This window comes from Gallus gallus, chromosome 17 (assembly GCF_016699485.2).
Source record: "Gallus gallus isolate bGalGal1 chromosome 17, bGalGal1.mat.broiler.GRCg7b, whole genome shotgun sequence".
NCBI lineage: Eukaryota > Metazoa > Chordata > Aves > Galliformes > Phasianidae > Gallus > Gallus gallus.
In genome coordinates, this window is record NC_052548.1 from 4,706,453 (window position 1) to 4,719,341 (window position 12,889).

The following is a 12,889-nucleotide window of genomic DNA, read 5'->3' on the forward strand; positions in this document are numbered from 1 at the left end:
AGTATCTTCAGATTTCCTTTAATCCACCACAGCCACACAAGATGCTCATCATCCCAACATCCAAATGCACCTCAAACACTACTGCTCCCATCTGTGAGGCTCTGGGCACATCTACACACACGGTGCGTTTGCTCCCTCCCTACCTCTCCAGTGGGCATGACCCAGAAACTGAATGTGGTCAGTCTGGGTAAACACAGCTGGGAAATGTGAGCCCACTGCTCAGAGGTGACAGTGGCAGTCCCCCTTCATCTCGTCACAGGAGTAGCCCTGTCCTGATGCATGTGTGTGCAAATATCCCAGGAATAAAGTGCCCCAGGGTGATGCACGTGCTTGAAGGAAACATTAGAGCAGGTTGTTCCAACACCCGATTAATTAAGCTCATCTGAGATTATCACACACTGCTAGCATCCACGTGTATCTGTTCAGCATGCAATCCTACAGTAGGATGGAAGACTCCAGAATGTATTTCTCTTTGCGTTCGCAATGCTTTTGCTCCATGACTTGTTTTCCCTGCTTATGCAGCCTGACGAGATTTACAATTATGAATCGCCCCACAAAACTACCTTCAAACTCAAATTTAATAACCTAAGTATTATGAAGATCAATATTATGGCTGTTCTCATTCATACGATTAGCGCTAATATCATTCTGGGAAATATTTATGCTGCCGTAGTGACTAGAGAGCTGGATTAAGAGCAGGTCCTCAGCATCCATACACAAGACAAGGCACTGTTCTCTCCGGCTGTGTCCTCAAGTGCAATACTCAATCTTGGAGTCTCCACGGGTTCGGATATTTTATGTAAGTTATCTAACAAGATAACAAACCAGCCTTACAATCCCTACAGCCATATTGCTAACTGTTTGAAAATCATGAGTCAGGCTCCAAAAAAGAATTAAGAGATCGGTTTTAAAATTCATGAGACTTTTTAAATCTGATAAACTTCAGGTTTGCTTCTGAGTATGTAGGAGTCATATTATCAAGTTTCCCTCTGCAATTATGAGGGCTGTAAACTTACTTTAAAAATTGAGTTGAGACTCTTACATAATCACAGGACTCTGAAAGAGTGGGATTTGAAGAGACACTAAATAGTCTTCAGATACAGCCTCACCATGTGATGCGACAACACTTGGCTGCTGGAGTACGGCACAGATTTCAAATACCCAATTCTCCCCTGAAACAGTCGGGAGTCTTTTATGGGCAGGAGAGGGAAAGTCGGAGATTTTTGCAGGGCGAGGAAAACAGGGAGGAAGAGTTGTCAAGTGCAAGGAGAAAAACCTCGTCTCATATGGACTGATCTTTAACTAGAGATGAAGGTAGCAGCCTTCTTTCCTTATTATCTTCTTGTCTTCTTATTCTCTTAGTCATGCAGCACACAGTTTGCCCTGTGTACCAAGCTCTCTTATTAGTGTTAGCCAGGCTGCGCGGCTGCACTCCCTGGGGAGAGCCCCAGACGTTTGGAGGGGAGTAAAAAGAAATGTTCTTGCTGTTTTTTTGCTCAAGAGCTGGAAGCTAACACTGAAATATTTACTGCTGCATATGCCATAGGCGGGTTTTCCTTTGCTGAGAGGAAAAGAATCAGTGAAGAAAGAATCAGAAGAAAGGAGAGCGAGGTTGGGCAGGGGCACGTGCATAATGGAAACAACTTCTGCCCTCCTGACAGACAGCGCTGGGATTCACCCTGTCCTTCCTCCACCTTGGGTAGCTGTGGGGAGGCAGGGTCCATTTGTGGCTATGTGCCTGTGTTCTCACCCATGCTGAATCCCCTGAGTGCCTCACAGTGCTCTGCTATTACAGTCAGTGCTCAAACTCATCCATGTGCTCCGAGCAACCTGCCAGAGGCTACCAGCCCATGAATCCCTTGCTTGCAGTTTCCAAAGGAGTACTTTTATGGCAGAAATTACAAGATCTCTAGTTATATCAGCACAGGGGTCAGTGTCAGGAAGCTCGTCAGACCTATCAGTAAGTCAAACAGGCCCAAACTATGAGCTACAGTGGAGCAGCTCTTCCGCTGCTTTTTGTGTTACTGAACTATGGAAACAAAAGACTGTTGCAGTAACAAGCACATCAGAGCCTCTGGGCTTTGGGGAAAGCAGGCGTTGAAGGGCAGCCTGCCACAGGGGAATTGCAAAGGGTTCATCCCTAAAAGCTCTAGGAGGCAAACCATCTCCAGTCGTAAGTACAGAACAGAGAACTTCTACCTTGCTGCTTAAAAAGTGCTCTTCTCCTCCACCCAACAGAGCAGCCAGCAGCCTGGTGCCGTTCTGCCATCACCCAGCTTTTGCAGGAACCCTCCTTTCTCCAAGCAAATGCTTTCATGGCCAGCAGAAGCACAAGCAGGCTGACCTGGATGGGAATCAGATGCAATAGTTTTCCCTCCCAGCTGCTCTCCCTCTGCTGAGAGCTGGCTGCACACTGAAGCAGATGTTGCTCACACTCGGGTCGTGTTTCCAAGCTTTCCTTTGCAGTCGTAAGGGCTAGAGACTCTTCCCTCCCTCCCCACGCTCGTTTCTTAATTAAAGCTTAAATTCTGATGTCGTCACACGACTGCGGGAGCAGGGCCCCAGGCAGGCTGTTAGTGCTCTGTGCAGTCAGCAGGGCTGTGATTTAGATGCACAGCAGATACTTGGGAGAATCCCATCCCTTTGCTGCCCTCAGCTTGGACCCTTCTGGAGTCAGAGCTGAGGGCTGACCTCTCAGGGTAGGTGGGAGGCTTCCCTTGTGCACAATATGGGATTGTCAGGGTGGAACTTGCAAAGTACCATGGGTGTGAAATGCAGCCTGACTGTCCAAGATGTGGAGCTGCCAGGCTTAGCATTGGCTCACAACATCTCTACAGCACAGAGTGGGCATGAGGCAGCAAGGCATCACCTAAACCCCATTCCCCATGAACCCAAACCCTGCCTCCACCCCACACCCCAGGGGAGGAGTAGGGCTCACCTGCCTAGGGCTCTTTGGACCAGATCAGGCTGCACTCAGAGCTGCTACCAGTTCATCATGGACTTGGTTGGATGCTGCTGGGAGAGGAGAGCCTTGCACAAGGGGCTGGCCTGAGCCCTCCTTTGTCCCTGCGCCAGGCAAAGCTGGTTCTTGAATTTCTTCTTGGAGGTGTCCTTGGGTTCTGTACCTGCATTTAGTCATTTAACACAGGAAGCCAGCCTGCATGGCTCTGCCTGCCCCAGTGGGACGTGTCTTGTTCCATTTACAGAGGCTGGTGGGTGGCAATCAGCAAAAAAGAAAGGAAAAAGGAAAAAGAAACCATACTTTGTGGAACCCATGGGAAACATTAGAGGGATCCAGAAATAGAAAAAACCCCTATAATAGGTACAGTCATGCCATCTCCCAGTGCTATTGGTGCCAGAACAAAATTATCCCATGCATCTAACAGGATTTTTTTTTTTGTTATATTTTTTTAATGCAACAGCTTCTCTGCTGAAATAAGCATCTGCCTGATGTAAAAGCAGAATTAATAATCTGCTCAAAAAAGAAGAAAAGGAAGAAGAAGAAGAAGAAAAAAAAGAGCAAAGGTTTCTCCCTGGCTTGTTAGCCTTTAAAATATGTTCCCAAGCCACTGGACTGTCGTCTGCTGGCTTGAAGAAGTCTGAGGTGAGCATGCAGAGTCAGTGCTGTGGCAGCAAGCTGGAGCAGCCTTGGGGGTCAGCTGGGAAGAGCCCTCCTGCCATCACCTCCAAGCAGAGGGGAGAACACTGCACAAGGTCCCCAAGGGGCTCTGCAGGATGCTCCCTGCCAGCCCAGCAGGGCAAAGATCTGTTTGGAAGCCTCAGTGACTCAAAATGTTTGTCCATGCTGATTCTGTGGTTGGTTGGGAAGATGGCTACAGTGTTTGACTCTGGGTTCCCAAGGGAAGTTTTGGTGCTTGGGTTTGCCACTCTACAGAACTGTGCGAAAGCTCAGCAGATTCAATGAGTTTACTGTGGTCAGAAGCAGGGCATCCAGTTAGTGCTGTGCCGTGCTTGTTGTGCAGCTCCTGTGCATGCTGTTCTGCTGAACTCCTCTGTTCAGCACCCTATCAGGACACAGACTCATCAACTAACAGTGCTCCTACACCATTCCCTGCAGCTGTGAACTGCCAAGCTGAGATGAGGGTCTGCCCTTCCCCAAAGCTTGCCGGGATGTTCTCTCCCCAGATCTTAGCAGCTCTGGTCATATCAAAGGTTGGTGCCATTTATCCTTCCATTTGCCCTGTGTTCTCAAGAATATCAAAGGGAAGGAGGGGAGGGATGCATCCTTCTGTTGACTCCTACAGCTGCCAGGGATGCTTGCAAGCCCTTGCCATCTGAATCTGCCCGCAGCCAGCACAGCTGCTCCTGCAGCCCTGCTCCCAGGGCTCAGCACCGCACAGCTCAGCCCAAGCCATCCCCTGCCACCCTCCTCCTGCCTCTTTCCTTCTTATGCAAATATATGAAAAGCTTTCAGTACGCAGGGAGGCACATTATGCAGGGAACGCCACAACGTGTGTCCCCGAACGGCATGAAGGATGAAGGCTGTGGCTGAAAGGAGATGCTGTGAGATGAGATGGGCAGGTTTACCCCCAGCTCCAAAGGGCTCACGTCTGCCAAGCTGCTGCGTTAGAGCCAGTGAGACAGGAATGTAAATCGTGGCTCTCTTGTAAAGTTGCATCAACTTGTAGTAATGTCATTTTCGGATTAACATTTACATTGAAGAGAACACTGTAAGGCCTCATTGTTTACATGCACTATGGAAATAGATTTAAATTTTTTGGTTTACACACATTTATTTACAAGGCAATTGCTGATTACAAACCAATGTACATCACTCGTTTACATGCATAATGTAAACTATGGAGATTTTGTATTTTTTGCCATGCAACGCCGTACAGATTCCCATTGCTCATTCCACACAGAGGCAAGAGCCTCCTTTCATCTCAGCTCCCTCTGTCCTTCAATTGCTGCATTGCTTCCCCTAAAAAAAACCTTGCCTCTGACTGGCAAACATAAAAGTTGATGTCCCCTTTAAACAGATAGCATAAAAAACTAATAGGAAAACCTTGTCAGCAGAACTTCAGCATGACTAAAAAAGCCAAAGCAAAGATTAAAAAGCCTAACGGTGCCTATCAATTTGTACCAGCGCAGAGCATCACCTTAATGCTGTTTGAGAAGAACCTTCACGGTACTTTCTGGGATGCTACAGGCATCCAAACAACTGAAACGGGACTGAAAGCTTGCCAGGTTATGTGTGGGAGAGAGGATCTGTGACTGCACCCGTGCTGGATGCTTCGTCTCAGTCCACAGCACTTGGGTCTCAGCATCCAGCTGAGTTGTGAGCAAATGTGAGCCTTCCAATAGCAAAGCTGTCATTCTACAGCTGTGTCTTGGCTGTGCCTCCCTTGGCGAGCAGTACTGGGGGGAAAATGCATATGTATATATATGTATACATATGTATATGTATATATACATATGTATACATATATGTATGTATGTATGTATGTATGTATGTGCGTGTGTTTCTTTACCTTAGGATGCCAAAAGCTGACCCAAGGGAAGGCAATGCTGAACCCTGAGGAACTGTCAGACCCAAGGTCTCCCAAAGAACAACAAATACAGTCAGACTGTCTTGGTTTCTTTTTCCTCATTGTTAGTTTCAAGGACTGAATGACCACTTGCAAATTCAACACAAATTAAACGAGCAAGCTGACAAGCAAAGAGCTCAACAGAACGCACTCCGAATCAAGGTGTTTCCCTTTTGACATTTCTTAAGTGGCAGTAGTTGGCTTTGTGCTGGGAGGTGAACTGCTATGCTTTAAAAGATGGGGAAAAAAAATACTGTTCTTCACTGGATTAAAAGATAAATAAAGCAAACAGCAAAGCTTAAACATACCACTGAACCTAAAATGAAATGTTTGGGTTTTTTCATTTTACTGGAAATCTGAACAAACATCGGTTTCAGATCAGCCCATTTTTAATGTTATTTTGCTTCTATACAACCAGTGAACCACAAAATCAATTATTTGTACATCTCTAGTGACCAGCAGATTAAATTCAATCCAATAGAGAAATAGCACAAGGAGTCAATGAGGAGTGGAGAGATGGAAGAAAAAAAATGGACTGAAACCAAACAGACTGAAACAATGGTGCAAGCAGCTCTAATAGGGCTTTTCTGCCCACACTTAGGATGCCATTTCACAACTACTTCAGCACAACTCTAATCCACACTGCTGCTGAAAACAGCAGTCTCATCGGTCCCTTTCTGCCTCTGTCCCTACAGCCCCATCCCTTTAATAGTCCCTGGGTACACAATGGATGAGACTGGAAAAGTGATCCAGCTGCAAACCAACTTTGTTTGTTTGTTTGCTCCTGAAGGCTTAGTTTTCCACCACATCAGTCCCTCAGCTGTGGAAATCACAGCTTTGCATGCAACCTGCCCAGAAGGTCTGGCCAGGGAAGCCAAAATTCCTGTACTAGGAGCTACTGAAAGCAGTCATTAAAAGCTCACATGCACCTAGTCACATTGTGCATGTCCAGTGCCTGAACACGGGACTCTCCTCTCACCTAGGAATAAGGACAGGCCATGCATATCCAGCCAGACCAGCAGGACATGCAGCAGCCCAGCCCTGTATTGCTGTGTGGGGCTGGGGGCAGTGGCAGTGCTGGCCGTGCTGCAGCAGATCCCCCAGCAACAAAAATGAGCGTCTCTTCCTGGAAGTCAACAGATTCAAGTATTCATTTCACAGAGAACCAGGCTCAACAGCAGAAAAGCATCTGCATTTCTAAGTCAATTGTAGCCTGTGCTATGTGCACAGTGAAGATCCTCACTTCATGGTAATTCTCTTCCACTTTGTCAAGGGAATTAGAGAGCTTGTAGCTGCTCAGATGTGTGGGTTTTCTAGGACTAAATAAAAATCTCTAGCATGGCCAAAGCTGCACTCAGTATTGCAAATCCCTTTATGAGCGCCCAGTTTAGTGCCCACTCTGAATTAGAGAATCAGGGAAATCACAGAGACATCATTGAGATGGGACCCTTGGGGTCCCCAGTCCAACCTCTTGCTTACAGCACAGCTCATCCTGCCCTGCTCCTGTGGTAACAGGAGTGCTTTCTGATCCAAGCAGTGCCCTAGCCACAATGTCAAGCCAAGCTGAGCTTCATCTACTTTCCAGCCCTTGCGTAGTATCTAGCACCCAAGGCTCTCATGACTAGGAACAACAACAAGGATGGTGATAATGAATATTCAGACATCCCACAAACCACTCTGAGCATCTGCCACCCTATCTGCATTAGCATCAGAGTGCACAGATAATGATCAAAGCAGCATTTTCCTGCCAGAGGCCCCCCTAAACCAGCCTTATTAGTGTGAATCGATGCTGATTAATGTGCCTCCTTAATGCAATTGTATCTACCCCTACTGTCCATAATTCAATATAAAACACCTCCCTCCTATACTTGTCTTCCTCTTGATAAATCATGCAAGGTGCAAACCTTGACTGAGGGCACCAGTAAAACCAGTGGTCCAACTGGACCACTGGCTAAAAGGAGTCCTAAAATCTGTCAAAATGCAAAACACAGGAGAGAATGAGTCTTTGGAGACTCCAAAAGGGAGCTGCTTTGGAGCTAGATGGTAGATCTGGATCTAGATCTATGAAAAAATAGACTGCTGTACAGCAGTTCTGCTCATGCAGTGTTAGCCTTGCTAACCCAAACGGGCTCTTCCTCACTGTTGACAGACACGTGGACATCACCTGCTACAGAAGGAGGAGTGTTGCAGTTTTTAGTCTGATGTTACACCTGTAGAAGTTGGAAAATGCTGCCCTTTGCCTTACACTTCTGTGCAACATTGACAGTGGCTTCCTCTCTCTGGGTTTTCAGTGTAAATGACACAGTTCTAATATACTGAGCCCATGCTCCTGCACAGCAAGACACTGGGGAAATTACCATTAAACAAGTGACAGCATTTCAATTAGGGATGGGTGAGGTCCCCTTGTCTGATTTCACATGTACTCCAGAACCTTGGCCACTATGGCTGCTTTAAGATCTGCTGCTAGTGACCTTTGGAGAAGATCGGTGGTCAGGTCAACCCTCATTGAATGACAATTGCCTGATGAAGCTTTTGGATTGAGGGAAAAAAACAGCCAAAGAAACAAACAAAAAGTCTGGGAGAAAAGGAGCACTGAAAGAGAAGACAACGTAGGAAAATTCCTATGCTCCAAATCAGCTGCTATCCTACAGAAAGGAGTGCTACGCTTAATGCAGAATATGTGCCTCCCTTGGGCTAGTCTAGTGCAAAGAGCAATCGAGAGACATCATTTGGGAGGAAAAAGGCCTCTATGTTGGAATTAAACAGTTGACAAAATCCCAACAGCTTCACAGATTCTTGAAGTCAATTTAAGGAGCCTGCAAAATGAGATTTTCCCCCTGTGGGTCTCAGTACAACGACATGTTCTGGAGCGTGTGTGCTCAGAGTCCAGCTGTGAATCACTGCAAGAGGCTCCACTTGCTCACCAGAGCTAGCCTGATTTTGATACTGCTTTAAAAACACATGGGCCACCTTTCCAAGTGATCAGTTCTGCAAGCAGGGCCAAATATGAAAAACAAACGACCTTCCAAAGCCCATCTCAATGCCTCCATTGCTCGGCTGGAGGCAGCAAGGTCTCCCACTCCTGCTGACTGCAGGATTGCTACCAGAGCACACACCTCCTAGTCATGATATATGGCCAAGAAATGCATCCCCAGATTTTCTCCCTCTTTCGAAGAGGTACAACATCATGTCCTCCCTATGCAAGAAGTTTCTCTGATGAGTACTATGGCAATAACCAGCAGAAATGGAGAAATGCAGCCCCTATTCCACTTGCCACATATAAAGTTCACCCTGAACTGAAACAGACCTTCAAAACCTTCACAGTCTCCAACAAAGCAAAGGGGAATTTTCTCCTCACTAGCCAGAAATCACAGGCTTCACATTAAATTTGAGCAAAAATTTCACTCCTTTATGAAGACGGGGACAGCAAAGCGGCGGCACAGGCTGCCTGCTCGGGGTGTGAATTCTCCTTCACAGGAAACCTTTCATGAGAGATTGCCACAAACCTTTGTCAGATGCAACACAGGTATGGCTGAGTCTGCCCTGGGGGAGAGGCATGGATTAAATGACCTCTCAAGGTCCTTCCAGCCCCGTTTCTCCGTGATTCTCAGAGACAGGATCCCAGGCTTGATGGATCTCTGCCCTGACCTACACTGACAGTTCCTGGATGCGTCTGAACACATACATTGCAGGCATTTCCCTCCTACTACAGCTCCTGCAGACTGCCGCGGTGGCACTGAGGGCTGAAGAGCTCTTCAGCAAAGGGCAGAGCCACTTCCAGAGGCACTGCATGGGGCAGGGGGGTGCAGCCTCGATCAGGGTTCAAGCTGTCAGTCAGGGGAGGGGAGGTTATGCATAGCCAGGTAAGTCTTCATGAAAAAGGCATGTATTCCCTGATTCCTTGCTCCTCTGTGCAAGCAAAACCTGTGAGGTGTCCTTAAAGGAAGCGTGGCAAGATAATTCCTGCTTTTTGGGGCTGACATCCCCCAGGCTGTTTTGAAGGAAGACAACAAGCCAGGACAACATTTTCAAACCATGCTAACCTGCCCTTGCTCTGTGGGCTGCTGCAAGGGGAGGGGATGCTGCACTCGCTGGAGGCCATGGGACAGGCAGAACTCATTTTTCTTCCCCACACATAGATGATGTCTCGCATGTTGCTATTACTCTGCAAATGCTTTTGGCTTTCTGCCCATGGGAGAACACTACCGCATGCACTCGGTTTTCTGCTCCTCCTGACCCCAGTAGTCTGTGTGTGCATCTGCGTGCATGCTGCCAGTAGGCTATTCACCAACACTTTCCCACCTACTAGTTTGCGCCGATATGTTTGCAAGTGTCTTTCTGAAACACAACAGGACTATATAATTATGTAAATGTGCACATGTCTATGAGAGTTTTGCAGTCTCTCTGGGTTTTAGCCCAAATCTCATGATACTTGCTGGCTTATTCCCCTTCCTTCCAAAGTGCCTGCTGCTGTAATAGGAGGCTCACATGAGCACTCCAGCTTTTCATATTCAAATAGCAAAAAGATAAGTATATTTCTAAATATCACAGCTGCCAAGAAGCACTTGAAACAGGCAACAACAAAGGCTTCAAAACCTAGAAGGCGAAGGGAAATCCAAATTCTGCTTATTTGCTGTAGTTTTTTAATTGAATGACTTTCAAACCAAGCTCACGGTTCTGGGGACAAGTCCAAGCCATGCACAGGGACCATCTGCAAAGGGCTGTAGTAGGCAGCAGACAGCTTAGGCACATGCACTGTGCATCTTTATGTGTGTCCTCACCCACGCGAACCTTAAGCTGTTGGCAGTGCACACGCATGAATTTGGTACAGAAACTTGGTCTGCTACTTGGGACACTGACTTGAGAAACACACTTGTGAGCCTGTGAATGGATCTGCTCCACAATGAAGTGCATGAGTTGAAGTCCTCAAACTACATGACGGCACTACAGCCAAGTCTCTGAAGCAAACTGCACTGCCACCAGAGGGCTGTGGGGAACCTAAGAAGCACTTCCAGGTGGAATGGGTACAGTGACGCATCCCTCCATTGACAACAAGCCTTGATCCCAAGGGAACTGGCTGCATGCCCACCACCTAACAACTCCTCAAAGTGACGGGTGCTGTAGGAAACCAACATACCTGTATATTTTATATCTGGTTGTAAATCCTTGACGATGTCTTTCCACAAAGGATAAGTAGCTCCGCGAGTGGTGGAAAGGCCCCCTGTCTGAAATAAGCCAATCAAACTCCTTGGAGACATGTTGGTTGGTGGCAGCTGGGTCCTGGTGGGAGGGCTGTACTAGTATATGGTCCCATATAAACAGGAGGTAGAGGAACTCAACAAGCCTCCAGTTCATGCTTTTCTGTCTGCCTTTTTCCTCTCATTCTTGCTCCATTCTGTGGAGTCCTGTTGAAAAAGAGAGGGAAGAGGAGGAAGGAAAGAGAGAGAGAAATGGAGGGGAGGGAGAAGGGAGAGAAAGAGAGAGTTTAAAAATGGGAATCGCTTTGATCCTTTGACAATCATCTCTCGGGGTGAAAACAGACATGAAAAATCACATTTTAAAAGCCTTCAGTCTGCCTGTGTGTTACTGCTTGAAGTATTTGGCAGCGTTTTATTCATGTATCTAAGTGGTGCCTTTAACCTCCCGAGCGCATACCACCTTTGAAATAACCAGGTCCTGACCTCAGACATCCTCACCCCAGCTTTTCCATCATCTCCCTCGTGAAATTCTCCACAATGATGCAGAGATGAGCGAGGGCTGGGCGCAGAAGGTGGCCGCACCCCGGGCTACAATTACCCAGTTATTGTCCCCTTTAATGCTGTGCCAGAGAAACGTGTCTTCTGCTTTCATGTCTCTCTGACGATCTGTAATCCATACTCCGTGCAACCTGAGCAATCTATAAAGACCCAGCTCTTACTTTAAAGTGTTGCCAAAAAAGAAATAAAACAAAATAATTACCCAGGTTTCAGCAATGAGCACATGCAGACGCAGACAGACACACACACACACACACAACTATGGAATCCTGCCAAATATTGAAAGCTAAAAAATCACCCCAACCTGCTTTGCTGCCTGGGTGCCAGGGAGGTGTGTGTTTGGAGGCGGGGGATAGGGGCTGCTGCTATTTGGATCCCTGTAGGACCTTGAGGCTCTTCCTGAGATCAAGGCTCTGTGGGGAGACATGCTGAACATGCATATTTAGCATATTTTACTAGGGAGCTGAAAGGGATGCTCCCCAGCACCTGGTGCGGGGCACGCCATCCCCCTCCTGTGCGAATCGTGGCTGCAGGCAGCCCGGCTCCTCACCCCAATGTGTTCAGCGTCTGAATAGACAAGACATATGATGAGTGGGAAGGGAAACAGAGGGGTGAAACACCTTGCCAAAGGTTACGCAGCAAGCTATGGATACAGCTGGAAGAAAGCCCTCGACTCCTCAATCCCATTTCCAGCATTTCAGCCGTTAGATCATCCACCTCCACAGTAATGCTGCTGGCACCAAGCCCCTCTCCAAATGGAGCCGTGTGCTCCACTGGTGCAAGGGAGCAGCTTGGTTTGTCGGCACCCATGCCTGGCAGCAGCCCCTCCCCTGCGGCTTGCTACATGCAAGGGAATGCAGTACAGCAGCAGCCCCATGTGCAGGGTTGTGCCCCCCAGCTCACTGGGGCAAAACATTCACATCGCAGGGTGTTGGTGAGGCTGCTCTGCTCCTCTCTGTGCACAGGGGCATGTTCCTCCTGCTGCCCACTCCCTGTCCATCTGCCTGTCCTGCTGAGCTCCATCCTTGCAGGGATGTGGCAGCACGGTAGGGATGCTCAGGAAGGCATAGTGGTCTCGAAGCTGTGTGCTCCTCCCTGGCCATGCCAACCTAGCCAAAGGTTGTCCTCAGGACAGCTGATAGACACCCACTTTTGCAGAATATAGCGCAGAGAGCCAGGGCAGATATACATTTGCAGCACTGCATGTAGACATGAGAACTTGAGCGCTGCAAGCACCACTGTATAGAGCACAGGGCACCAGCTCTGCAGCCAATGTGATCATCATCTCCTCTGCTCCAGGAGCTTTCACTGGGACCAAAGCAATGTTGCCACCCATGGCAGCGAGCACGTCTCTGCACAGGCATATTGAACCTGGGACTGCGATGGGGAGCACGAGAGACTGGAGTATGCATGCACCGAGCGTGTGGGAGTCTGCACGTGTGCACAGCATGTGCTCGTGGAGCTGCAGCGAGCTCAACAGCACTTGACAAAACACAGTTGTGTAAGTCTGGTTAAGAACGACAATCAGCTGTTGCGCTGCATGAAGAAATGAAACAAATTAACTGTGGGAAAGTCAACGAATGT

General features: G+C 47.8%; 1 protein-coding gene across 2 annotated transcripts in view; it reads right to left on the reverse strand.

Moving 5' to 3' along the window:
• BRINP1 (BMP/retinoic acid inducible neural specific 1) overlaps nt 1–12,889 on the reverse strand; it is a 79,628-nt gene that overhangs the window by 41,926 nt on the left and 24,813 nt on the right. For both annotated transcript variants that reach the window (XM_046901638.1, NM_204449.2), the window contains one exon: nt 10,687–10,954. In XM_046901638.1, coding sequence (XP_046757594.1) covers nt 10,687–10,904 — 218 coding nt within the window. In that variant the 5' untranslated portion in view covers nt 10,905–10,954. The remainder of the gene's footprint in view (nt 1–10,686; nt 10,955–12,889) is intronic.